This window comes from Carassius carassius, chromosome 36, assembly GCF_963082965.1.
Source record: "Carassius carassius chromosome 36, fCarCar2.1, whole genome shotgun sequence".
In the NCBI taxonomy this organism is placed as follows: Eukaryota; Metazoa; Chordata; class Actinopteri; order Cypriniformes; family Cyprinidae; genus Carassius; species Carassius carassius.
In genome coordinates this window covers 2,149,584-2,174,930 of record NC_081790.1, presented here as the reverse complement: position 1 = coordinate 2,174,930, position 25,347 = coordinate 2,149,584, and the positions used below count along the sequence as shown (strand labels likewise).

Genomic DNA, 25,347 nt, shown 5'->3' with positions numbered 1-25,347 from the left:
CAGCCCAGAAAGGGTAGAAGCTTAATGTTATGAATACAGCCCAAAAGGGTAAAAGCTTAATGTTATGAATACAGCCCAGAAAGAGTAAAAGCTTAATGTCATGAATACAGCCCAGAAAGGGTAAAAGCTTAATGTTATGAATACAGCCCAGAAAGGTAGAAGCTTAATGTCATGAATACAGCCCAGAAAGGGTAAAAGCTTAATGTTATGAATACAGCCCAGAAAGGGTAAAAGCTTAATGTTATGAAAACAGCCCAAAAGGGTAAAAGCTTAATGTTATGAATACAGCCCAGAAAGGGTAGAAGCTTACTGTTATGAATACAGCCCAGAAAGGGTAAAAGCTTAATGTTATGAAACAGCCCAGAAAGGGTAAAAGCTTAATGTTATGAATACAGCCCAGAAAGGGTAGAAGCTTAATGTTATGAATACTGTTATGAATACAGCCCAGAAAGGGTAAAAGCTTACTGTTATGAATACAGCCCAGAAAGGGTAAAAGCTTAATGTTATGAAACAGCCCAGAAAGGGTAAACGCTTAATGTTATGAATACAGCCCAGAAAGGGTAAAAGCTTAATGTTATGAATACAGCCCAGAAAGGGTAAAAGCTTAATGTTATGCATACAACCCAAAAGGGTAAAAGCTTAATGTTATGAATACAGCCCAGAAAGGGTAAAAGCTTAATGTTATGAATACAGCCCAGAAAGGGTAAAAGTTTAATGTTATGAATACAGCCCAGAAAGGGTAAGAGCTTAATGTTATGAATACAGCCCAAAAGGGTAAAAGCTTAATGTTATGAATACAGCCCAGAAAGGGTAGAAGCTTAATGTTATGAATACAGCCCAGAAAGGGTAAAAGCTTAATGTTATGAATACAGCCCAGAAAGGGTAGAAGCTTAATGTTATGAATACAGCCCAGAAAGGGTAGAAGCTTAATGTTATGAATACAGCCCAGAAAGGGTAAAAGCTTAATGTTATGAATACAGCCCAGAAATGGTAGAAGCTTAATGTTATGAATACAGCCCAGAAAGGGTAGAAGCTTAATGTTATGAATACAGCCCAGAAAGGGTAAAAGCTTAATGTTATGAATACAGCCCAGAAAGGGTAAAAGCTTAATGTTATGAATACAGCCCAAAAGGGTAAAAGCTTAATGTTATGAATACAGCCCAGAAAGGGTAAAAGCTTAATGTTATGAATACAGCCCAGAAAGGGTAAAAGCTTAATGTTATGAATACAGCCCAGAAAGAGTAGAAGCTTAATGTTATGAATACAGCCCAGAAAGGGTAGAAGCTTAATGTTATGAATACAGCCCAGAAAGGGTAAAAGTTTAATGTTATGAATACAGCCCAGAAAGGGTAGAAGCTTAATGTTATGAATACAGCCCAGAGAGGGTAAAAGCTTAATGTTATGAATACAGCCCAGAAAGGGCAGAAGCTTAATGTTATGAATACAGCCCAGAAAGGGTAAAAGCTTAATGTTATGAATACAGCCCAAAAGGGTAAAAGCTTAATGTTATGAATACAGCCCAGAAAGTGTAGAAGCTTACTGTTATGAATACAGCCCAGAAGGGTAAAAGCTTAATGTTATGAATACAGCCCAGAAAGGGTAAAAGCTTAATGTTATGAATACAGCCCAGAAAGGGTAAAAGCTTAATGTTATGAATACAGCCCAGAAAGGGTAGAAGCTTAATGTTATGAATACAGCCCAAAAGGGTAAAAGCTTAATGTTATGAATACAGCCCAGAAAGGGTAGAAGCTTACTGTTATGAATACAGCCCAGAAAGGGTAAAAGCTTGATGTTATGAATACAGCCTAGAAAGGGTAAAAGCTTAATGTTATGAATACAGCCCAGAAAGGGTAAAAGCTTAATGTTATGAATACAGCCCAGAAAGGGTAGAAGCTTACTGTTATGAATACAGCCCAGAAAGGGTAAAAGCTTAATGTTATGAATACAGCCCAGAAAGGGTAAAAGCTTAATGTCATGAATACAGCCCAGAAAGGGTAAAAGCTTAATGTTATGAATACAGCCCAGAAAGGGTAAAAGCTTAATGTTATGAATACAGCCCAGAAAGGGTAAAAGCTTAATGTTATGAATACAGCCCAGAAAGGGTAGAAGCTTAATGTTATGAATACAGCCCAGAAAGGGTAGAAGCTTAATGTTATGAATACAGCCCAGAAAGGGTAGAAGCTTAATGTTATGAATACAGCCCAGAAAGGGTAGAAGCTTACTGTTATGAATACAGCCCAGAAAGGGTAGAAGCTTAATGTTATGAATACAGCCCAGAAAGGGTAAAAGCTTAATGTTATGAATACAGCCCAGAAAGGGTAGAAGCTTAATGTTATGAATACAGCCCAAAAGGGTAGAAGCTTAATGTTATGAATACAGCCCAAAAGGGTAGAAGCTTAATGTTATGAATACAGCCCAGAAAGGGTAAAAGCTTAATGTTATGAATACAGCCCAGAAAGAGTAGAAGCTTACTGTTATGAATACAGCCCAGAAAGGGTAGAAGCTTAATGTTATGAATACAGCCCAGAAAGGGTAAAAGCTTACTGTTATGAATACAGCCCAGAAAGGGTAGAAGCTTAATGTTATGAATACAGCCCAAAAGGGTAGAAGCTTAATGTTATGAATACAGTCCAAAAGGGTAGAAGCTTAATGTTATGAATACAGCCCAAAAGGGTAAAAGCTTAATGTTATGAATACAGCCCAAAAGGGTAGAAGCTTAATGTTATGAATACAGCCCAGAAAGGGCAAATGGTTACTGTTAAATAGCCCAGAAAGGGCAAAAGGATACTGTTGAATACAGCCCAGAAAGGGTTAAATATGCACATAAGAAATAAAGAGTGAAGATAACAGTAACAGGCCTATAACAAGGCGAAAGAAACCACTAAGTAGAGTTATAATAAAGAGGCTAAGCTATGGCAGCAAAATCTAAAGAAAAATCCAGCAATATTTTTATTCAAGCATATACATGAGGCGATTCTCGTGTATTAGGATGGCAGAAACTATTCTTACAGGCAGAGACATCCGTCCAGGAGATGGACCCAGGAGAATTACCTCCAAGGAGGGGTGACCAGGCATGGTCTTTGAACATCGCTGGACCTTTGATCCCGAGGTCGGTAATAAATATCTATTGGTGGTAGTAGATGGCTTTACGGGCCGAAATTTTGGGAAAGCCTTTAAAAGAGACTAAAGCAAATACAATTATTAAAGATGTCAATGAATTACTGGTAGCTTGGGGCCGGCCAGAAGGGAATAAAAATAATAATAATAAAAAAGAAATAAATTAGGGTTGACAACGGCACATATTTCATAGGAAAACAGTTTGAAGACTTTGTAACTGAAAAACATATCAGTTTAATTAAATCTATAAGATATTGCCCAGAGTTAAACGCAATAGCTGAGAGATCTATGGGGATTCTAAAAAGCTGGAAACGGGCCAATTGTAATCATGAAAGATGGGATGAATATATGGAAGATTTAATGTTTTATGTTAATCTTACAGAGATCAAACGTCAAAAGACCAGCCAGAAGACTCTTGCCGAGTAGGAGACCACGTCTGGATCAGGTTAGACAATAAACATAAAAATAAACCGTTTAAAGATTTAATTACTAAGAATGATAAAGTAATTAAAATAGTTGATAATGTGGAACTAGCAGATTATGGCCTCTGGAGTAAGAGGAATTTGGTCTTGGTTAAAAACCAAGGACAAGAAAATTTTATTCAAACAGGAAGATTATCAATGAGATAAGGATGAGCTCGTTAAATTGGTTGAGATTAATAACCAGAGAGGTGTGATTAGAATTGAAACTAATCTAATGACAAGATGCGACGTTAATTATATAGCGAAGGATATTGAGCATGAAAAAGCCAGACAGACAGGTAGATTGCATAAACCTGTTAAACTGACATGTGATATAGCATATTCTGGGGGTATGTGTGCTATTTGCGGTAGTTTTGGAAAATACCGGTGGTGGGAAGCACCGGTGATAAGCAAGCCCAAATTCAGGGAGGAATTAAAAAATAAAAATAAAAGAAAAAAGAAAAAAAAGAATAGTAAACCTCTAACTATGCAAAAATACAGAGAGATCAATATTACAAAACTCCTGGAGGAATAAAAGCAGCTTTGTGTGTTCTCTGCCAAGAATGTAGAATTAGTTTCCCTAAAGTTGAAGTAATAATGACAGCGGCTTGGAGAAAAGTAAACCGTTTGTGATTGTTTGTGGACAGGGAATATGTGATTAAATGCGATGTATGTCTCGATGACATTAAACACCGTAAATTGCTGGTACATGGCAGACATAAAGTTTGGTCTTGGAATAAGACCTTTGGTGATTTATCTAGTAAAGGCAAAATTGAAGGTTCAAGATTGCACGTTGATAACATGACTTATCAACAACAGCTGGGAAATTCAGGGGTCGATTATCTATGGTCATACCGTATTAAGAGAAATATGGATGACATTCAAAGTAAATGGCTCCTAGTTGACCCCAAAGGTCTGGGAACGGAGCTGGAGTGCTTGAAAACTTGCTTCGACGAGAAGGTCAAAGCATGCCGGCCAGATAAGGGAACTGGAATTATCTGGTCCGTAGGCACCGTTGCTAAAATGCTATATGATATAGGTAATATAGGCGAGTGAATATAAGTAATATAGGTGAGTGAATAATGGCACCTAGAATTTATTTTCTGAGACGTGGAGAATCCAATGACTCAAATAGCAATGTGCGTTGCCAATTTGGACAATTAGATGAAGAAAAATGTCCAAATAAACTAATAGTGAAAAGAAGCAGACTTCTGTGTGTCCCGATTGCATTCTGGAGACAGAACAGCCAGCAAGCTGCTGTATTATCTCCGGGCAAGAAGCCAATTATGGAGGGGTTACAGCAGTCTTGTCTGAATTAAACTAATGTTTAAAGTTGTTGTAAACATGACCACCACTTCTGAACCACAAATTCTAGCATGTGCGATTGACATTGAATTGGCACACGATTAAGTAGTGAGTAAATTGACAAAAGGTTCAGAAGGGGGGTGGTTTGAATTATTGTGTTATTATTATTTTTATTTTTATCTCAGGAATGATGAAATTACAAGACGGAGATGAGAGAGAGAAATGGGCCAGGAAAATACAACGCTGGCGAAAACCCTGTATACCACGACCTTGTCTGACGGTATTATTAGTAACAGGGGTTGTGATTTTAACAGGAATTTGGCCAATAATTGATTTCACTACAAAATTGATTTTGGTTGATGAGATTACTGTTAGAGAAATTTCCAACTGTACTAGAGTGACTAAATTATTTTCAGGGCCATGTGAGCGAAAAACATTGGAAGAATGTAGCCAATGAGAGGAAATAATTAAATATTATACAGTGGGGAAAGTTACATTAGTGAAATGTAGAATAAGGTCAAGCCCATTTAACATTACACAAATAAAGAAAATTTGGAGTTGGCACCGCCTGCAGGATATACTCTATATTGGACCTAGAGAGACATTAGGCATGGGCAATATAGAAGACATAATTATGCTAAATAAAGAAACCCAGATTATTTCCAACTCCGCTCGTTCGGATAGATAGAGGTACCCAACGTGTAAAATATGGCTTGTATGATCATAAACGTGCATTCCAAAGAAACTGTGAAAAATATTATAATGACAATAAATATACAATGTATGAAACTACAAAAAATTATAGGATCCATTTGCATGGATAAATTGGTTTATATATTGACATAGGTTAATATTAATATATTATTATACATTAATATTGGTTAGGTGAAACTACTGAATGAATTAGTGTATATTCAAAAGGATTGAGAACTCTTGTGGGAAAATGTGCTCACTGAAAATGGAACTGTAAGGGATCAAATTATAATACAATTCATTTGTATTATTATTATTATTTTTTTATATGGTGATACAGGAACTAATATTTTGGAGAGCATTACTGTGAAAGGCATTAAAGCTCAAAAAATGTAGATGAAAAACAGAGAATCTCATGATGGAATGAGTATAAAAGATAAAAATAAAAATATTGAATATAAAAATACCTGGCTAAGCGCTTACTATCCTTTTCCTATAGTTAGGATGAGATTTCAGGTAAATGATAGCAGAATAATTTGGGCTATTCCTAAGGAAATCCCAGAATACCATAATGTTATGACTATATCAACACCTAATTATAAAATGTAAGTTAATATTAGTGGCATTCTAGATGTCAAAGAGGTTTTGACCACTGACAGAAGCTTATGGACTGTTTATTACTTTACAGGAAGACAGTTTATTTACCCAGGATGGGCTTATTTAAACAAGCCTTTGGATAGTTATTTTAGAAGATTGGAAATTAATTAAGGAATTAATAGGATGTTGGCTTAAGGAGTCACGTCGTTTAAGCCCATATAAATGGATAATAGAGAGAATTATGCTGAAGAAGATAAAGGGAAATGTATGACTCCGTACCCATTGTATTGGACAGTAGCTAGACTACTATATACTAACTTACATGCAGGATACAGACAAGGGATAATTGATACTGTATGTTATTTTAATATTAGGAGCTTTCATTGGGATTTTGATTTTGTGAGAACTAACGGGCCTTGGAGGACTGATAAGAAGTTTATTAAAAACCTGTTATTCTACAGTCGTTAATATTATCATGCAGGTGGTTGGGCTTAGTAGGAGTAGAGATAAAGAGGACAAACAAGTGCTCATTGAAAGAGGGATTCTTCGAAAGACCTTGACCAAACGTAGCACTCCTTTGGTCCATAAGGTATGAGACTTAACTTCTGAAATACTTGGCATTTCAACAGAGTGCCACGAAGGGTGAACAGTTGAGTGATATACAATGGATAACTTTAAGAATGATTCTACCAGCATTGGTCAAACTTGATGAACTGCTTTTTATTATAGGCAGAGGAATTTGTGGAATTCCTGGAGGAGGAGGATTTAACTCCGACGCAGCCCGCCTTCACGCCCCAAGGTGCTAAGGATCAAACAAGCGGCTCCCACACCAAAAGGTATGCCTGGAATGCCAGATCCCCTCTCTTGGCTTCTGAAGAGGATGTCGGAGAGAGGGGAAGAGCCGCACGTTTCTGAGTGAGGACCCCTTGGGGTGTCTGATTTGGGCCTGTGTACACGAATTTACGAACTGACCATTTTTGAGAGCAAGATTTGGACAGTATCTTAGCATTGTCAAGCGGAGCACAAAGATTTGGTCACCTGATACTAATGTATCTGGAAATGAGAAAAAAAAGAGTGCAAGGGGAAAGAAAGAATGCTCGAGTTTGGGTTGAAAACTATATGGATGTGTTTCATACCAGCTTACTAATGCATGATGGCACTGTGTATATGATTATTGCAAAATATAATAAGTTTTAAAAACATGTTGAACAGTACTTTAGCTTGAAGACGTTAGGATGAAATCAGCCAGCAAAATTGCAAAGCAGTGGGTGTTAATGGAGATGATGATTTTGTAATTGTACTGTCTTGATTAATGCTTAATTTGCTATAAACAGATATACTGTAACCTAAGTAGTAATAATGCTTTTTACTAAGTACAAAGATGTAACCCTGTGATTAATGCTATATGGAAAATGTATTGTGTAACTTCACTAACATTAAGAAAACTGCTTACTTGCATGAAATGTATGTAGTGACTGAGTTAGAGTAGAAACACTTATGTATTAGAAATAGTTTTTATGATAAATGGTCAATATAGTACTTAAGGTGTATTTCACAGACGGTTAAGAGGAAAAAGAAGAGGAAAAGGGCTAAAGCAATGCGAAGTAAACAACTGAAAGCCTCGGCAGAGGAGGTGGCAGCACTCCAGGAGAAGAACCAGCGTTCGGTGTCTGGGTATAAAAGATTGAGAGAGGGACTCGACGGACGGATACTGAACAAGCGCAGTATCCCACGACGCCTGATACCAGCTGATTATACAACTTTACTATTGTACTTTGATATAACTTTTGTTAACTTTAATAAAACTTGTATTTTATTATTCACAAGTTATGGTCTGCAAGAGTAGTAATTTAAGAGCCGTAAGTAAGAACTGACCACAGGGAAGTCTGCTGAGCAAGTTGTAAGTATTTTTGAAATGCTTGTAGTTTTGTCCAGGGTCGACTTTCCTTACCTACCTTAGAATAATTAATGAACAGGTAAAAGGTGTATAGATAAAGGAGACACCATAAAACACAGCTATGAATTTTTATTTTTATATCTAATACAGTACATCATGTGCAAAGCAACCTCCCTCTGTCCCTGTCTGAATAGGTATAGGCTTAAGTTAAATTAACAATTTTTATATTTTGAGTATACATTATAAATAATAATTACTGTGATTACATTATTTTAGAACATTTTATTGTATTTGTTATATTAATCTATATTCGTTTATTGTCGTGTTTTTATTTATCAAATTGTTCGGAATTAATTAATTGCAAAATTAATTTTTACAAATAAAAGGTAGACTAATTGCTACTTTTTAATCTCACAGTTAAGACTTTTTTTTTTCCTCTCTGAATTTTATAAGGAAGTTCATATTGCATTTCATTTTCTTGGATGCAACTGGAGCTGATGGGTGGAGTTATGTTTAGTGATAAGGTTAGGTTGTGTTTGGTTCGTCTAGTTGCACTCATTGGCTCTGTAGTGAGCAGAACCTCTTTTTGAATCCATCTTGGATCCTAACTACTTTAAAACTGCTGATTATCAGACTGTGAGTATCCTTCGTTTATTTGATCATATATCGGAAGAAATGTAAATCTGACAGTTTATGTGTGTAGGCTACAAATTAATTGACATTAAGTTCGAACACTGTACGATTCCCGAAAGAATGAGTCTTAAGAGTCGGTTCACTTTAGTGAATCAAAAACAATTACTGTATCTGCGGTTACTGCTATCTCTCATATTGAATCCTAATAAATTACTTCTCTCGTGTCCGACTAAGAAGTAACTAATGTTTTCGACTAGTATTGCACAAGACAACTTGTAAAAAGGAAATTGTTTCTGTTTGAGCAAAATAGGCTACTTAATAATTTAGCTTGTTTGTTTAATATTGGAAATTTGATTATAGGATGCTTTTCTCCATCCATATATTGAACAAATTAATTTTCTGAGTCTGACTGTTATGAGGTTATACTCTAGGCTATTATTGTAATTATTAATAATAATTGTATTTATTGTATCTACAGCCACTTGCATCATGTGTAGAGAAAAGTCATAAAAATGTACTTTACAGGAGTTTACAGGTTTCATGACTGAAAATAATTAGCCATTGGAAAAAAACACCCCAAAACATATTAAAAGACATTCATATAATGTGTTTTAAATATCTAATATTTATTTTATATGATATAATTTTAAATATTCATATATTTTTATGTGTTAAATATTCCTAAATTTTATATATCCCTTTCCAAAATATTTTTATAGCAAGGATTTTTTGATACTACAGAGGTATGAACTGTGCATTAAATGAGAACGTAATATGATTCCAGCCCAGATTCCAGATTCATTTAGTTTATATCCAGCTGGTAATCATTCGTGGTGATCAGTTTATCTTCAGTTGGAGTTTAAACGTGAGTTTATTTGGTGTCTTAACAATTTAACATCCGGATCATCTCATTTATGATCTCATCAGAGCTCAGAGAGCTGTGCCGGGGTTTTCTGGTCACATGACCAATGCCACTTCGCTTACATATCCAGACTAGAACAAAGAAATCTTTGGTCAGGATCCGTGAGTGTCGAGAGTTAAATCTGGAAGGAAATTTGAAATTACACGCCAGTCCACAGCAGAACAGAATTCTTCAAAGTCTTTCAGTCTTTCTCATATTATAGTGACTGTTGTGAAATTTAGATAATTTTACCCAACATAATGCCAAACATAAAGGGAAAAAACAAGATTTAAGATTCTTAATGAACCTTCAGTAAAACTTGCTGGGGCCGGTTACATGAATTGCTTGGTCTTAAAAATGTATGGCTTTTTAAAGTCAATTACAAAACGGTAGATTGGACCAATGTGAATTGTAAAAGTAAAGTTAATTACCTCATGGCTAAGTGCTAGTTGGTCAAACTGGTTCATAAACCACGGTCTTACCATAGTGTTTATGCAGCTGGCCCCTGGTGGGAGAGAAGTGTGAGATTTTGCACGAGGTACTCCGAATGTATTTCTTTCATTTCAGCCATGTGAGCTTTTTGTCAATCGTGGTTCATGAAATGACTCCAAATCTAACGTTTGCCAGCTGTGCATACATTCATTTTATTTGTTGGGATGTATTTACATCTGACTGTCTGTTATTTACATTTACATTTAATCATTTAGCAGACGCTTTTATCCAAAGCGACTTACAAATGAGAACAGTAGAATTAAAATCAGATCAAGAGAACAACAACAGTGCCATGACAAGTCTCAGTTAGTCTAGTACAGAACGCATAGCCAGGTTTTTTTTTTTACAATAAAAGAAAGAAAAGGGCTATTTGTGCATTTAACTTGACCATTGTCCAATTCCTGAAAAAAAGACTCCTAAAAGTCAGAAACAAATCAGCCATAGTGATTACAGAATCAGATTTGCTCTATTTGTCTCTTATTTTCACATATTGACACATTTAATTGATCTCTGATTACAGCAATCAGCCCTCAGTTATAGTTAATTTAAATGAAACACTTAAAGCTGGATGATTGAGAGTGATTGTTAGTGTTTGAGCATCTGCTAAATGAGCTCCATTGACTCCACAGCCGTTCATGAGAGTTTAAATCCTGGGGAATATTCCCATCTTCTCACAGCTGAAGAAGAAGCAAGCAAGAAGAATTACTCCAGGAGAAACTACTGACATACTTTTGGAAAGATGGAGTTTGAGGAAGAACCCTGCAGAATGAGAGATGAAGATCCAGAGGAACAAACAGGTTGGTGTTTCCCTTCACTCTCTTTAATGACTGGTGAAGTACATTGAGATTAAAACTGATATACTTCTTTAAATAAATATTGTGAATTTAATTTGTTGGTTTTAGACTTGATGGAAAAAAATAAAGACAAATGGCACCAATTAAAAAAATCTCATCTTTTCACAGATGAAGATGGAAAGGATGTCGGTCAAAAACAAGCTAGGAAAACTGCAGCCAAAAAACCCTTCACCTGCTCTGATTGTGGAAAGAGTTACTCGCGTAAACCAGACCTTAACAGACACATGAGATTTCACACTGGAGAACGGCTGTTCACATGCACTCAGTGTGGGAAAGTTTTCGCAGATAAAGGAAAGCTGGATGTACACATGAGAGTTCACACTGGAGAAAGACCGTTCACATGCACTCAGTGTGGACAGAGTTACATACATAAACCAGACCTTAAGAGACACATGAGAGTTCACACTGGAGAGAAGCCTTACACATGCACTCAGTGTGGGAAGAGTTTCATTGACACCCAAACTTTAAAATCGCACATGAAAGCTCACACTGGAGAAAAACCGTTCACCTGCACTCAGTGTGGAAAGAGTTTCGTATCCCAAAGCTTTCTTAAAGATCATCTTCTTTCTCACACTGGAGTGAAGTCGTTCAGATGTGATCAGTGTGATAAAACATTCGCTATGGCAACAAACTACAGGAGACATCTTAAAGTTCATGCTGGTGTGAAGCCTCACTTTTGTTCTTTTTGTGGGAAGACTTTTGCACATCTGCAAAAGTTAAAAGAGCATGAGCGTATTCATACTGGTGTTAAACCTTATGCATGCTTGGACTGTGGAAAGAGTTACACTACATCGTGTGGATTAAAAACACACCAGATGATTCACACTGGAGAGAAACCTTACATGTGCTCACAGTGTGAAAAGTGTTTTGCTGTTTTATCATCTCTGAAAAGCCATGAGAGAGTTCATACTGGAGAGAAGCCATACCAGTGCTCTTCATGTGAGAAGAGTTTTGCATACCAACCAAGTCTGCACGCTCATATAAAAAAAAAGCGTTGCCCAATGTTGCCCAAGTGAGAAATGTTTGAGATTCATCATATTTGATAAACAACTCTTGAAAAATGAAAAGATTTAAAATCAGTCAAGTTTGGCCATGGGGTTTATTACTGCTGTCTTTTATTGTGTATATGCCCTCTTAAATGTATTCTGATTGCATGTTTTGAAATAAATGAGAATTAAAAGGAACAAAAATACATGACTCACTTTTATTGTCACATCACCACACAGCACATGTGCCTTGGTGAGTGAAATTCTTTTGAGCTTGCTCCAGAAATTGCAGAAACAATTAACATATAACCATACAGACCATACAGAACAGGTGAAAATGCAATATGCACACGCATATAGTCAGTACACATAGTGTACTATTAGACATACTTACAGTTAGCACTACACATTATACACAATATGTACAAACATACAGTTAGCACTACACATTATACACTATACAAAGAACGTACACGTTCTACATTATGTGAACATATATGCATAAAAATAAGGTGCAACAGATGTACGTGAACTGGATACAGAAATGTCATGGATGCGCATCAGATGGTATACTGTGGTAACGGGTAGGTTATTGTATTAATGCAGTGTGTATGTATAGTCCAGTGTTGAGCTGTAAACGTTAAAGTGCAGTGTGTGGCATACCATATTGTGGGAGTGTGCTGTGTATTAGTTCTGACTGTTCAGTAGTCTGATAGACGTCTTCCTGAGGGCAGCAGAGAGAGGAGTCCATGGGACGGGTGGCTGGAGTCACCGATGATCCTCCGGGCTTTCTTTATACACCTCCTGGTGTAGATGTCCTGGAGGGAGGGAAACTAACCTCCAATAATGTGGCTGGCAGTTTGCATGTTAATGCAGAGGAACTTGAAGCTGCTTACCTGCTCCACAGGTGTCCTGTCGATGGTGATGGGTGTGTGTTCTTTGCTCTGTCTCCTGAAATCCACCACCAGCTCCTTGGTCTTTTCGATGTTGAGTGAGAGGTGGTTCTCCTGACACCATTTAGTCAGGCTGCTCACCTTCTCTCTGTAGGCTGTCTCATTGTTGTCGGTGATCAGGCCTATCACCGTTGTGTCATCAGTGAATTTGACGATGATGTTGGAGCTGTGTGTGGCTGTACAGTCATGTGTGTACAGGGAGTACAGGAGCGGGCTCAGGACACAGCCCTGAGGGGCACCAGTGTTGAGGGTCAGCGGAGATGAAGTATTGTTGCCTATTCTGACCACCTAAACATAATTAAAGACGATTCAATTGGTTATAATGATTGAATGAAATTTATGTTTCAGCAGTGAAATATTAATCGATCTAGTATTAAAAAGAGTAAATTAAATTTAAGGTCATCTGTGCTTTTATCTTATATAGTTATGTCTTGGAGAAATTATCTTGAAAGAAAAAATAGTGTCAATCCTCAGAATAATTTCATTTGAATTTGAAGTTATGATAATAATTTGACAGTGCCACACATTTGACCCTTGATTGAGAAATTGATTTGCTATTATATGCCATTATGAGTTTTTGTTGCATTTACACAGTTCTGACCAGAAGGCGTCACCAGCGCGTGGTGTTTCGAGCGCCTTGAAACACTGAATCATTTTTTGCGAATCAATTGGTTAAATTGATTCGAAGCTTCGAAAAGGTAAGTTTGTTGTATTCGCTCTCGACTGGCGGCTTCTCTGTTCTCTCGCGCGAAACACGACGTTCTAAAAACGCGAAATCTTACGTTTTTTCCCCCCTCTTTTCCTCTGCTCATTTAAAGCTGGATGATTGAGTGTTATCATCTGCTCCACAGTCGTTTATGAGATTAAATCCTGGGGAATATTCCCATTTTGCCACAGCTGAAGAAGGAGCAAGCAGGAGGAATTACTCCAGGAGAAACTACTGACAAAAGATGGAGTTTGAGGAAGAACCCTGCAGAATCAGAGATGAAGATCCAGAGGAACAAACAGGTTGGTGTTTCCCTTCAGGGACATCAAGATGAAAACTGACATAAAATATACAGCATTAGCCTAGACTTGTGCTTAATTAAGTGCTTAATTGTGTTCATTTTAGACTCAATGGAAGACAAACAACATCAGTTTAAAATAACTCATCATTTCACAAATGAAGACGGAAACATTGTTTCACAGACTGAAATGAACTTCACATCAAAAAGGGCTCGCAAAGCTGCTGGAAAAGGTTCTCTCGCCTGCACCGAGTGTGGAAGAAGTTTCAATAATAGATCCAATCTTATGAGACACATGAGATTTCATGCTGGAGAAAAGCCGTTCGCATGCACCCAGTGTGGAAAGAGTTTCGTGCTGAAAGGAGGATTGAATCGGCACCTGCAAGTTCACACTGGAGAAAAACCATTCACATGCACTCAATGCGGAAAAGGTTTCACATCCAAAAGCATTCTGAGGGATCATCTGCGCGCTCACGCTGGAGTGAGATCATTCAGCTGTGATCAGTGTGAAAAAACCTATGTTTTTGAAACCAACTTAAAAGAGCATCTTAAAATACACACTGGTGTGAAGCCTTACACTTGCAGCTTTTGTGGAAAGAGGTTTTCCGTACTGAAAAGCTTACAGTATCACCAGAGTATTCATACTGGAGTGAGACCGTATCTGTGCTTTGACTGCGGGAAGACCTTCAGTTCATCAGGCAACTTAAAAACACACCAGAGGATTCACACTGGAGAGAAACCATACAAGTGCTCACACTGTGGAAAGAGCTTCTCTCATTCACCAACCTTGAGAGATCATGAGAGAATTCACACTGGAGAAAAGCCGTATCAGTGCTCCTCGTGCGGACAGAGTTTCGCCCGCTCCTCTAATCTACTGATTCATAAGAAAAAGCGTTGTCTGAGTGAGCAAAAGCTTTTGTGAAACCGTGGCAAGATCAGTCCATTAAAGCCCTGTTAATGTTCATGTGTTGTTCAATGGTGTTAGAAAGTCGTGCACTGAGGGTGAAAATGTTAAAATCATTCAGTTTTGGCTTGGGGTATATGGTTAAATAGGTTTATTAATAGTGATGCCATTTATTATTTATAATGTTGTATGTGATTTACTGATTTCTATGAAAATAAAAAGGAAGAAAACTCAAGTGTCTTATTAAATGAATACATTTACTTTTGATTACACTTGATCAAATAGTTTTGCACAAAAATCTGCAGTGGATGTTTCTCAATTTAGGCGAGACACTGCAGGTGAATAGGGTAAAAAAAAAAATTACTAATCGGTGTCACCTTACTAAGTTGATTGATTACATTAATAATTGCAAAAAAAACAATTTTTATGTTTAAATATGCAAATGAGGCATTATTTAATGAAATATGCACTAATTTGCATGAATTTCTAGTGCAAAAATAATTTTCAAAAATCTTATTTTTTTTACATTAGAGGCAAATGTTTTTACAGAGGGAGTTCTGGGTGTCTGTTTTTGTCACTCCATAATTCAGAAAATACTTTTGAACAGCTAGAAAAAAATATATTTTCAATATTTATGGGAAATAAATTGTTGTATATAATCAAGAAAATCATATATGAACAAATCCCTCTGGTAAAACCATCAGAATATACACAGAAATAAATATTTAATGTTCGGTGTGTGTAAGAGCCACTGAAGTGGAGATTTATGGCTCCATGTTGGAGAAAAAACTGCATTATTTATTACCCCGTGAGTACATTTATGGAAATTGTGAGGAGGCACAATTTAAGAAAATGAGAAGCACCTGAAAAAAAATATTCCTCATATTAAATTAATTTCTTCATGTTTTTGAATACAGCAGTAACTGATGCTGTTATACATGTATATACAATGATGTGAGAATTGAAGAAATTATAGTTTAACTGCTGGAAATCTACAGCTCATTTCTGATAATAACGACACTTTTGAGAAGACAAAGACTAAAAAAACTTTTAGAAAATAACAGTTATGTACAGCAGATGAACACTACACTCATTTGATGCTTGAGACTAGTCAGTCTGGTTACATTTTACACCATTTTTGCTCCCTTAACACTACTGTATAAAACTATAGGTTATACTATAAGTGCAAACTAGTTTTGATTAAATGTCAACACTGAAATTCTATCCACTGACATATAACATTGATTTTGCAATACAATATAGTCACCGTCTAACTGAGATTGTTTCAGTCTGTTTAGTTGCATTGATACAGGTGAAATGTGTATTTATGTTAATGTCTGTGGATGCCCTTTTCAAAAAGAATCATTTTAAACAAAAACAAAAAGTACAAATAAAAATTTAGTTATGAGCTTAATCAAATATGTGTGGTCTGTGTTTATGGCAACTCTTCAGTGAAATACCTGTTATCCTAGTAAAATATCAACTAATGTTTATGATCATTTAAGATCTGAACTTACATGTTTATAATATGTCTCATAACAGTTTTTTTTTTTGGTGAAATGTAAAAATGACGTATATTTTAATAAAACTGAATAGTTTCGATTCTCAGAATAACTTGCATTAGTTTCTTTATGAAGCTGTTATATAGTTTGCCAGTTCAACATATTTTCCTCTTGATGGCGCCATTTGTTTTAAATTTTAACCACGTGATCTTTAGGTCTTATTGTCTGACACTTCATGAGCTCGCGGTGCGCGTGTCCGTGTAATTTTGGGACAGCACCTCCCACACCCATTATACCTTACCGCCCCATGAAATAAAATAACAATATGTTGGTGTTCATCAGTGCAACAGGTTTGGAGATGTTTAGGTTTTGACGCCGACCCTGCGCTTTAGCATACAGGAAAATACATTTTAAAATCTATTCATGTAGAAAGCAGTTCCTTCAAATTGTAGATTTAATGTTTTCCCTTTATTTTTGACCAGATACATGCAGCCTTACTGAGCAGAAGAGATTTGTTTCAAAATCCATAAAAAAAATATAAAAAAAACTCACTGTCCCCTTTTGAATGGTGGTGTATATTTTAGCCTATATTTTATTTATAATATATTTTTTAAAAAGCCTGTATTTAGCCTAGGTACTGTTAAACTACATTATATTTTTAAATTATTTGTATATTATAAAATTACATTGCATGAGCCAGGTAGCTACTGTTAAACTTTATTGTAGGCTACATTAGGCCACCTATGTTTTATAAATGTCACTTGACATTAATTACATTTGATTGGACTGGACTTCAAGTATCATTATCATTAGTTTTCCAAGGAGCAACAAATAATAATAATAATAATAATAATAATAACGTGCCTATTGTTTTAAACGGAAGCAGCGTTCTATTTCTGACGCACTGCACGCGCTACAAATAGACGCGGAAAGTTCGCTTTGATGCATCTACTGTAGTTAGAACATTGCAGATTATTTTATTTTGCAAGTCTCAGCTCATACAGCTTTGCTGTAAACTTGCCTTGACCTAAACATCCCCATAACACGACAGCGCTTTTTTTTTAATTTATTTATTTATTTATTTTTTTGCTTTTTTTGGCCGAGGCCTGACTGAAGCAAGCAGTCAAAGTGGCATTACGTCACGAAAGTGTGGACTCTAGAGGAAGACCACGAGGGTTTTTGGGCTGCGATTTGGGACAGGGCCGATATCTGCTGTACATCAGACTGTAAGTAGCTTACATTAATTGTAATATTTGCTGGAGAAATCTAAATTTGAATATTTATTTATTTGATATAGCTAGCTTGAGCAGTCTCTGATTTATGAACGACTCTTATGACTCGGTTCATTTTAGTGAATCAAAAACAATCAGTCGCTGCAGTTAAGACTACTGGGATATTCTTCCTCTGATATTGAATCCTAATCTGTCAATACTGACATTTATATTGACTGGTTGTTTGTATACACAGCAACTTGTGAATATTGTAAATTGTGCAAAAAAAAATATAAGGAATGCATGAATTGTTGTACAAGTGCTGGCAATTTGTGCAAAACACTTAAAACTGGATGATTGCGAGTTATTGTGAGTGTTTGAGTAATCCTAATAAATTACTTCCCTCGTGTCCGATTAGAAGTAACCAATGTTTTCCGACAAGTATTTCACAAAACAATGAGTAAATAGGAAATTGTATCTGTTTGAGCAAAATAGGCTACTTAATAATTTAGCTTGTTTGTTTAACATTGGACTTTGAGTAAAAATGCTTTTCTCCATCCACATGCTGAACAAATTAATTTTCTTAGTCTGATTGTTATGAGGTGATACTCTAGGCTATTATTGTAATTATTAATAATAATTGTATTTATTGTATCTACAGCCACTTGCATCATGTGTAGAGAAAAGTCATAAAAATTTATTAAGTTTACAATTAATCATAAGGTTTCATGACTGAAAATACGTGGAAAAACACCCCAAAATATATTAAATGATATTCATATAATGTGTGTTAAATATCTAATATTTATCGTATATGATATAATTTTAAATATTCATATATTTCTATATGTTCAGTATTCCTAGATTTTAAATATATCCCTTTACAAAATATTTTTAAAGCAAGGATTTTTTGATACTAGAGGCATACCTAAATCTGTGCATTAAATGAGAACGTAATATGATTTCCAGTCCAGATGGCAGATTCATTTAGTTTACATCCAGATCATCTCATTTATAATACAGAGATCAGAGACTCACATACACTGTGTCTGGGTTTTCTGGTCACATGACCAATGCTACTTCGCTTGTTATTCAGACTAGAACAAAGAAATCCGTGAGGGTCAAGGGTTACATCTGGAAAGAAAATTGAAATTACATGCCAGTCCGCAGCAGAACAGAATTCTTCAAATTCTTTCAGTCTTTCTCATGTTATAGTGACTGCTGTGAAACAGATTCACCTGATAAATCATATACTGTAGATTTTCTTAGTGAACCTTCAGTAAAACTTGCTGGGGCCGGTTGCATGAATTGCTTATAGTCTTAAAAATGTATGGCTTTTTAAATTTAGTTACAAAACAGTAGATTGGACCAATTTGAATTGTAAAAGTAAAGCTAATCACCTCTTGGCTAACTGCTAGTTGGTTAAACTGGTAACTAAGCCACAGTCTTACCATAGTGTTTATGCTCTAATGTCAGAAACAAATCAGCCATAGCAATTCCAGATTTTCTCTATTTGTCTCTTATTTTCCACACATTGACACATTTAATTGATCTCTGATTGCAGCAATCGGCCCTCAGTTATAGTTAATTTAAATGACTATTGAGTGAAACACTTAAAGCTGGATGATTGAGAGTGATTGTGAGTGTTTGAGCATCTGCTAAATGAGCTCCATTGACTCCACAGCCGTTCATGAGAGTTTAAATCCTGGGGAATATTCCCATCTTCTCACAGCTGAAGAAGAAGCAAGCAGGAGGAATTACTCCAGGAGAAACTACTGACATACTTTTGGAAAGATGGAGTTTGAGGAAGAACCCTGCAGAATGAGAGATGAAGATCCAGAGGAACAAACAGGTTGGTGTTTCCCTTCAGGAACATCAAGATGAAAACTGACATAAAACTATACATTAGATTGCTAAATAGAGGTTCACTTGCATTAACTTTTGTCCCTTTCAAATAATAGTATATCGAGGAATACATTTTTTTATTTAGAATTGATTGAAATTAATAGAAAACAAATGGCATCATCTTTTCACAGATAAAGCTGGAAACACTATTTCTCAGACCAAAAAGAATTTCACGCAAAAACGAGCTGAAAAAACTGGAGTCAAAGATTCTATCACCTGCTCCGAGTGTGGAAAAAGCTACTCGCAAAAATACGAACTTAAAAAACACATGAGAATTCACACCCGAGAGAATCTGTTCACATGCTCTCAGTGTGGAAAGGATTTTGTTGACAAAAAAGGCTTGACCAGACACCTAATGGTTCACACTAGAGAAAAACCGTTCAAATGCACTCAGTGTGTGAAGTGTTTCAGAGACCGAAGCGCTCTCAAAGATCATCTGGATGCTCACGCTGGAGTGAGATCATTCAGCTGTGATCGGTGTGATAAAACATTTGTCTTGGCATCACACCTTAAAACACACCTTAAAGAAGTTCATGCTGGTCTGAAGCCTCACATTTGTTCTCTTTGTGGAAAGAGTTTTGCACGACTGCACGCATTAAAAGAGCACCAGAATATTCACACTGGTATGAAACCTTACATATGTGACTGTGGGAAGAGCTTTACTGCACGAAGTAATTTAATAGAACACCGGAAGATTCACACTGGAGAGAAACCTCACAAATGCTCACACTGTGGAAAGAGTTTCTTTTTCTCAAAGGCCTTGAAAGATCATGAGAGAGTTCACACTGGAGAAAAGCCGCACCAGTGCTCTTTATGTGGGAAGAGTTTCGCTCACTACCCCAATCTGTTAGTTCACAAGAAAAAGCCTTGCCCACCGGTGTTTAAGTGAGAGAAACATTTGTGTAACTGGCAAAATCAGTCCATTATATATTCACACAACTTAACTATATATATATATATATACATAAGTGATGCATATTGAAAAGGTCATCATCTAGAGGATAAAATATGAACTAACTTTTAAATTAGTTTATTTCAATATAACAATCAACCTCTAAAAAGACATTTATTGTAGGAAAAAATAAATACTGATAACAATGGCATAGAATATTTGGAGATTTTTTTTTCTCCCATGGCATCTTGAAATTGATATACTTAATCTGGGTTGCTTCACTTTCATACTCTAAATGTGTAATAATGTTCATCATTGTCCATAAAATCTATGCATAAAGGGTAATGCAACAGTTATATAGCATTTTGAGCAGTCGGACAAACTGATACTTAGATCATTGTAATGAAATGTATAGACGCTCAATTCAGATTTAATGTGTGAGTTGCATTTTGAAATGGTAATATTTTAACGATGGTAATATTTTAATGTTGTGTAATTTTGAGCCAGTGATTTTATTTCAGTAATCAAAAAATATTTGGTCACTGTTTATTGTACCCAAGCATTTGGAAAAAGTGTTACACATTTAGAAAAATTTACATTTTGATCATTGGTTGTCAAGTATGTATTTAGAGTTTTGAGAAATGGCATGAAGGTTCTGTTTTTAGTGTAAAAATGATTGTAAATTTGATAACGTATAGATAACAACAATCAAATTATTGTAATTGAATTTATAGATCAAATGTAAGAATTTTAAATGAAAGATGAAGTAATGAGTTTACCTAATTCCAGTTTAATCTTCCTAATAAAAAGACTGTTCTACTAAGTTTTTTCAATTGCTAACAAGCGCAAAACAAAACTTAAAGTACTTCTAAACTCTTAACACAGCAACACACCTACACATCACACACTTAGCCAAATAGTTATTTTTCTATGGAAGCGTATGGGTAGCAATATTCAATTTGGAATGTAATATGCAAAATGACAATGCAATATGTAAAATGGCAATGAATTTGTGTATTTACATTAACATTTTCCAATACATTTGTGCAATGTTTTTTGTGCAATAATTTTGCCACAGTTTTTGCTTGAACATGTTACACATCTAATCATTTCTGTAATATTCAATTCAATTCAAGTTTATTTGTATAGCGCTTTTTACAATACAAATCGTTACAAAGCAACTTAACAGAAAATTATGTTTCTACAATATTTAGTAGTAGCTAGTAGTTTGTGCACGTTTGACAGGATTTTAGAAAAAAAAAATAATAATAATACAAGACGTAGTCAGCTAGACGATGAACTATCAATATTATTAATTAATAGTTATTATATGATGCAGTCACACATGTAGCAATAATTGTTAGTTCTGTTTGTTGATTCAAGGTTCAAAGTTGATTCATTAATACATTTTCATTTTAATTTTGCAAATTATAAAGCGTTAAAAGTAGTATTCATTTTACATAGTTAAACCTAGTGTAAGAAATGGCAAATGGAAATTATGTAATTTTATTTTCATTTTGCACCAAACGTTGCACAAATGTATTGGAAAATGTAAATGTAAATACACAAATGCATTGCCATTTTACATATTGCATTCCAAATTGAATATTGCTACCCATACGCTTCCATAGCATTTAGTGTCTTCATCTGAAAATGTATTGATTTACGACACGAGGTTTGCGCCGCTAGTGGATAGATCTCCTCATTGGAAGCAAAATTGGGTCTGTGATAAGATGACAGACAGAGCGAACCAGGGTGCTGATAAAGTGTCAATGGAGACAGGTAAGTCAGCTGTATTTATACCCTAGGGTTGATTATCTTAAGTGTGCTCCACCTGTGCTAATTAGGCTAAGTATCTGACGTGCTCCTCCCGAATCTTGTTAATGAAACTACAACAGCAATCAGCCCTCAGTTATAGTTAATTTAAATGAAACACTTAAAGCTGGATGATTGAGAGTGATTGTGAGTGTTTGAGCATCTGCTAAATGAGCTCCATTGACTCCACAGCCGTTCATGAGAGTTTAAATCCTGGGGAATATTCCCATCTTCTCACAGCTGAAGAAGAAGCAAGCAGGAGGAATTACTCCAGGGGAAACTACTGACATACTTTTGGAAAGATGGAGTTTGAGGAAGAACCCTGCAGAATGAGAGATGAAGATCCAGAGGAACAAACAGGTTGGTGTTTCTTTTCATTTTCTTTAATGACTGATGAAGAACATTGAGATGTAAACTGACATATGTGAATATGGATCACAAAAGCAGTCTTAAGTCACTGGGTTATATTTGTAGCAAAAGCCAACAATACATTGTATGGATCAAAATGATAGATTTTTCTTTAATTCCAAAAATCATTAGGATATTAAGTAAAGATCATGTTCCATAAAGCTATATTTTTTGATTAGTAATATGCATGGCTAAGAACTTCATTATGACAACTCTAAAGATGAATTCTGACCGGTTTTGTGGTCCAGGGCCACACATGACAATACATCTATACTAGTGGACTCGGCAGTGAAGTGTATTTTTGCTCCGTTGTGTTTTATTTAGTTTCACACTTTTTGATCATTTAATGTTTTGACTTCAGACACAGAGAAAGTAAATACGGACAAGCAACTTCAGTTTCAAAAACCTTATGTTGCAAATAAAGATGGAAACGATATAATTTCACAGACTGAACAGAATTTCGCACCGGGAAAAAAAACTGTAAAAACCGAAGTCAAAGGATCTTTCACCTGCACAGAGTGTGGAAAGAATTTCACTACTAAAGGAAACCTTAATGTGCACATAAAAACTCACACTGGAGAAAAAAAGTTCTCATGCACTCTATGCGGAAAGACTTTTGTACACCAATCCACACTCAAAATACACATGAGAATTCACACTGGAGAGAGGCCTTACACATGCATTCAGTGTGGAAACCGTTTCATTGTTAAAGGTCACCTTAATGATCACATGAGACTTCACACTGGAGAAAAACCTTTTGCATGTACTCAATGTGGGAAGAGTTTCAGGTGCAAATACCACCTCAAAAATCATCTTCTCTCTCATGCCGGAGTGAAATCATTCAGCTGTGATCAGTGTGATAAAACATTTGTTGTGGCATCAAGCTTAAGAAGACATCTTAAAGTTCATGCTGTTGTGAAACCTCACATTTGCTCTTTTTGTGAAAAGACTTTTTCACGACCATATGCTTTAAAAGGACATGAAAGTATTCATACTTGTCTGAAACCTTATATGTGCATTGACTGTGGAAAGACCTTTGCTACACTGAGCATCTTAAAAACGCATGAGATTATTCATACTGGAGAGAGACCTTACAAGTGCTCACTCTGTGGAAAGAGTTTCACTCGCTCTGTATACTTGAAAAATCATGAGCAAGTTCATACTGGAGAAAAGCCATACCAGTGCTCTGCATGTGGGAAGAGCTTCACCAAGGCGTGTAATCTACAGCGGCATCAGAAAAAACATTGCACAAAAGGTATCCAAGTGATCAATGGATAATTTGTATTTAAAGAAGTGATTCTTCTCATAATATGGAGATACACAAATACACACTGAGAAAAAGATTACATTACTCAGGAAAAGTGAATGTGATCTGTGCAATTCAGCAGTCAAATACTTGGCTTACATCTTCTAGTTAAAATGTGTACAAGATTTCAGATCACACATTGTATGGTTGGTTATACCTTATATTTTGACACTGTTTGGTAAAAATGTCATAAACAATTTAATTGTTGTGTCTGTGTGACTAATTGGAGGTTCGTTAGCATTGCTTTGGCAAAAATGTTTAAATTTAATTCTGTTCTCTCTCAGACACAATGACCATCAAAATATTACAGCTCTATTTGTGCATTGTGCTATATATATATATATATATCTGTCAAACTTTTAAAACCTAATAATCCAGATATTTGCTACATCTCTACATTCATTCTGTCAATTTTATATACAAAATCTAAACAATGGGGAATGGGAATAATTGTGAAGGCTACTGCAATGTAAAAATCAACTATAACTACTGCATTAAATTACAAACCGAGAGTAGCTTTTAGTTTTGTAGGAGTTTCACAAAAGAAAACATTGTTTAATTCTGCCTGTCGTTTTAAGGTCATTGTTTAATGTGGTGTTGGAGGACTGCTATTTTTGCTAGTGTTATTAAGAAAATCTATGTATGACGTGTTTTAGTGAAAATAACTGCTGTACTAAACTGGTTAAGATAACAGTTTTGAAGAGGTGACCTAAATATTAAGATTGGGATTTGTACCAGTAGAGGCATATTATTTTACAAACCCCTTGCAAATGTTTTATTGACAATATCAAATGCAATTAAATAAGAAGTGTCTGTATGTGTTTTTGAATTATTAATTTGCAGTTTTGTTTGATTTATGGAGAGCTTGTCTACACAAGCCAATAACGACTACTCGTCTTTTTAACTGGGCTACACAAATGTGTCATTGTCTACAAAATGCTTCAACTGATTCTAGATCACTTTAAACGTTAGAAGCTGGTCCAATGGTTCGCCGCTGTAGTGATTGTGGCGTTCATGAGTCGTTCAGATTGAACGAATCTTTTGTATCACTCAGGACTCGTTCATTTCGTGTTGACCGCGCATGCGCAGGTCTTGATAATCTAAACGCGTGGCTCCGATAGGCTCGATTCATTATTCAATGAGAAACCGTTTCCTAACAAAAGCTGTTTGTTCAGCGTAGTTTAGCCTCTCGTCTATTGACATCTATTCACAAACAAACTATTCCGAGTAAGCTGCAGCTGCAACATTGTAGGGTTTTGTTTTTTTTTTTGTTAAAAGTTGCCAAAAAGTGTTTCATCAGAACTTGTTAAATAAAGGACGTATTGTAAATGTGTGCATCACCCCCGAGAAGACACAAGTTGTTTGTATATCCGTCTACTGTTTGTTGTAACAAGTAGCCTATTTGTTGAGAGTGGAGAGATTTAGGTGTTCGACTTTAATGCAAATTTTATAAGGTTTTATTCAGCTCTTATGGTGAAGAACCCTGCAGAATTAAGAGGAACAAACAGATT

General features: G+C 35.7%; 4 protein-coding genes across 9 annotated transcripts; all 4 read left to right on the top strand.

Moving 5' to 3' along the window:
* Nucleotides 1-8,581: 8,581 nt before the first annotated feature.
* On the top strand, nucleotides 8,582-12,142 carry LOC132116891 (gastrula zinc finger protein XlCGF7.1-like). 4 transcript variants are annotated; one of them, XM_059525770.1, is made up of 3 exons: nucleotides 8,582-8,706; nucleotides 10,726-10,893; nucleotides 11,059-12,142. In XM_059525770.1, exons 2-3 carry the CDS (start codon nucleotides 10,836-10,838, stop codon nucleotides 11,964-11,966), a joined length of 966 nt encoding a protein of 321 aa, XP_059381753.1. In that variant the 5' UTR covers nucleotides 8,582-8,706; nucleotides 10,726-10,835; the 3' UTR covers nucleotides 11,967-12,142. The 4 variants fall into 4 exon arrangements, with proteins under 4 accessions (XP_059381753.1, XP_059381757.1, XP_059381754.1 ...); XM_059525774.1 differs by having other exon boundaries at nucleotides 8,589-8,706; nucleotides 10,774-10,893; XM_059525771.1 differs by lacking the exon at nucleotides 8,582-8,706 and adding an exon at nucleotides 10,077-10,142.
* Nucleotides 8,640-20,388, top strand: LOC132116894 (gastrula zinc finger protein XlCGF7.1-like). Of its 2 annotated transcripts, none has more exons than XM_059525778.1 (3): nucleotides 8,640-8,706; nucleotides 19,195-19,362; nucleotides 19,547-20,387. In XM_059525778.1, the coding sequence occupies exons 2-3, from the start codon at nucleotides 19,305-19,307 to the stop codon at nucleotides 20,302-20,304; spliced, it is 816 nt and encodes a 271-aa protein (XP_059381761.1). In that variant the 5' UTR covers nucleotides 8,640-8,706; nucleotides 19,195-19,304; the 3' UTR covers nucleotides 20,305-20,387. The 2 variants fall into 2 exon arrangements, with proteins under 2 accessions (XP_059381761.1, XP_059381762.1); XM_059525779.1 differs by lacking the exon at nucleotides 8,640-8,706 and adding an exon at nucleotides 17,412-17,525 and having other exon boundaries at nucleotides 19,243-19,362; nucleotides 19,547-20,388.
* LOC132116892 (gastrula zinc finger protein XlCGF7.1-like) lies at nucleotides 13,267-15,032 on the top strand. Of its 2 annotated transcripts, XM_059525776.1 has the most exons (3): nucleotides 13,267-13,587; nucleotides 13,708-13,897; nucleotides 14,001-15,032. In XM_059525776.1, the coding sequence occupies exons 2-3, from the start codon at nucleotides 13,840-13,842 to the stop codon at nucleotides 14,813-14,815; spliced, it is 873 nt and encodes a 290-aa protein (XP_059381759.1). In that variant the 5' UTR covers nucleotides 13,267-13,587; nucleotides 13,708-13,839; the 3' UTR covers nucleotides 14,816-15,032. The 2 variants fall into 2 exon arrangements, with proteins under 2 accessions (XP_059381759.1, XP_059381758.1); XM_059525775.1 differs by lacking the exon at nucleotides 13,267-13,587 and having other exon boundaries at nucleotides 13,609-13,897.
* A 1,922-nt stretch (nucleotides 20,389-22,310) lies between the features above and the next one.
* LOC132116530 (gastrula zinc finger protein XlCGF7.1-like) lies at nucleotides 22,311-23,808 on the top strand. Its single transcript, XM_059525413.1, has 2 exons — nucleotides 22,311-22,482; nucleotides 22,892-23,808. Exons 1-2 carry the CDS (start codon nucleotides 22,425-22,427, stop codon nucleotides 23,806-23,808), a joined length of 975 nt encoding a protein of 324 aa, XP_059381396.1. The 5' UTR covers nucleotides 22,311-22,424.
* The last annotated feature ends 1,539 nt before the right edge of the window (nucleotides 23,809-25,347 follow it).

What these genes read in the sequence shown, in the direction of transcription:
- LOC132116894 (XM_059525779.1), top strand. Translation starts at nt 19,305, where the DNA reads ATGGAGTTTGAGGAAGAACCCTGCAGAATGAGAGATGAAGATCCAGAG. An exon ending in AGATCCAGAGGAACAAACAG is followed by an intron (nt 19,363 to 19,546) that starts GTTGGTGTTTCC and finishes ATCTTTTCACAG; the next exon opens with ATAAAGCTGGAAACACTATT.
- LOC132116891 (XM_059525770.1), top strand. Translation starts at nt 10,836, where the DNA reads ATGGAGTTTGAGGAAGAACCCTGCAGAATGAGAGATGAAGATCCAGAG. An exon ending in AGATCCAGAGGAACAAACAG is followed by an intron (nt 10,894 to 11,058) that starts GTTGGTGTTTCC and finishes ATCTTTTCACAG; the next exon opens with ATGAAGATGGAAAGGATGTC.
- LOC132116530 (XM_059525413.1), top strand. Translation starts at nt 22,425, where the DNA reads ATGGAGTTTGAGGAAGAACCCTGCAGAATGAGAGATGAAGATCCAGAG. An exon ending in AGATCCAGAGGAACAAACAG is followed by an intron (nt 22,483 to 22,891) that starts GTTGGTGTTTCT and finishes TTTTGACTTCAG; the next exon opens with ACACAGAGAAAGTAAATACG.
- LOC132116892 (XM_059525776.1), top strand. Translation starts at nt 13,840, where the DNA reads ATGGAGTTTGAGGAAGAACCCTGCAGAATCAGAGATGAAGATCCAGAG. An exon ending in AGATCCAGAGGAACAAACAG is followed by an intron (nt 13,898 to 14,000) that starts GTTGGTGTTTCC and finishes TGTTCATTTTAG; the next exon opens with ACTCAATGGAAGACAAACAA.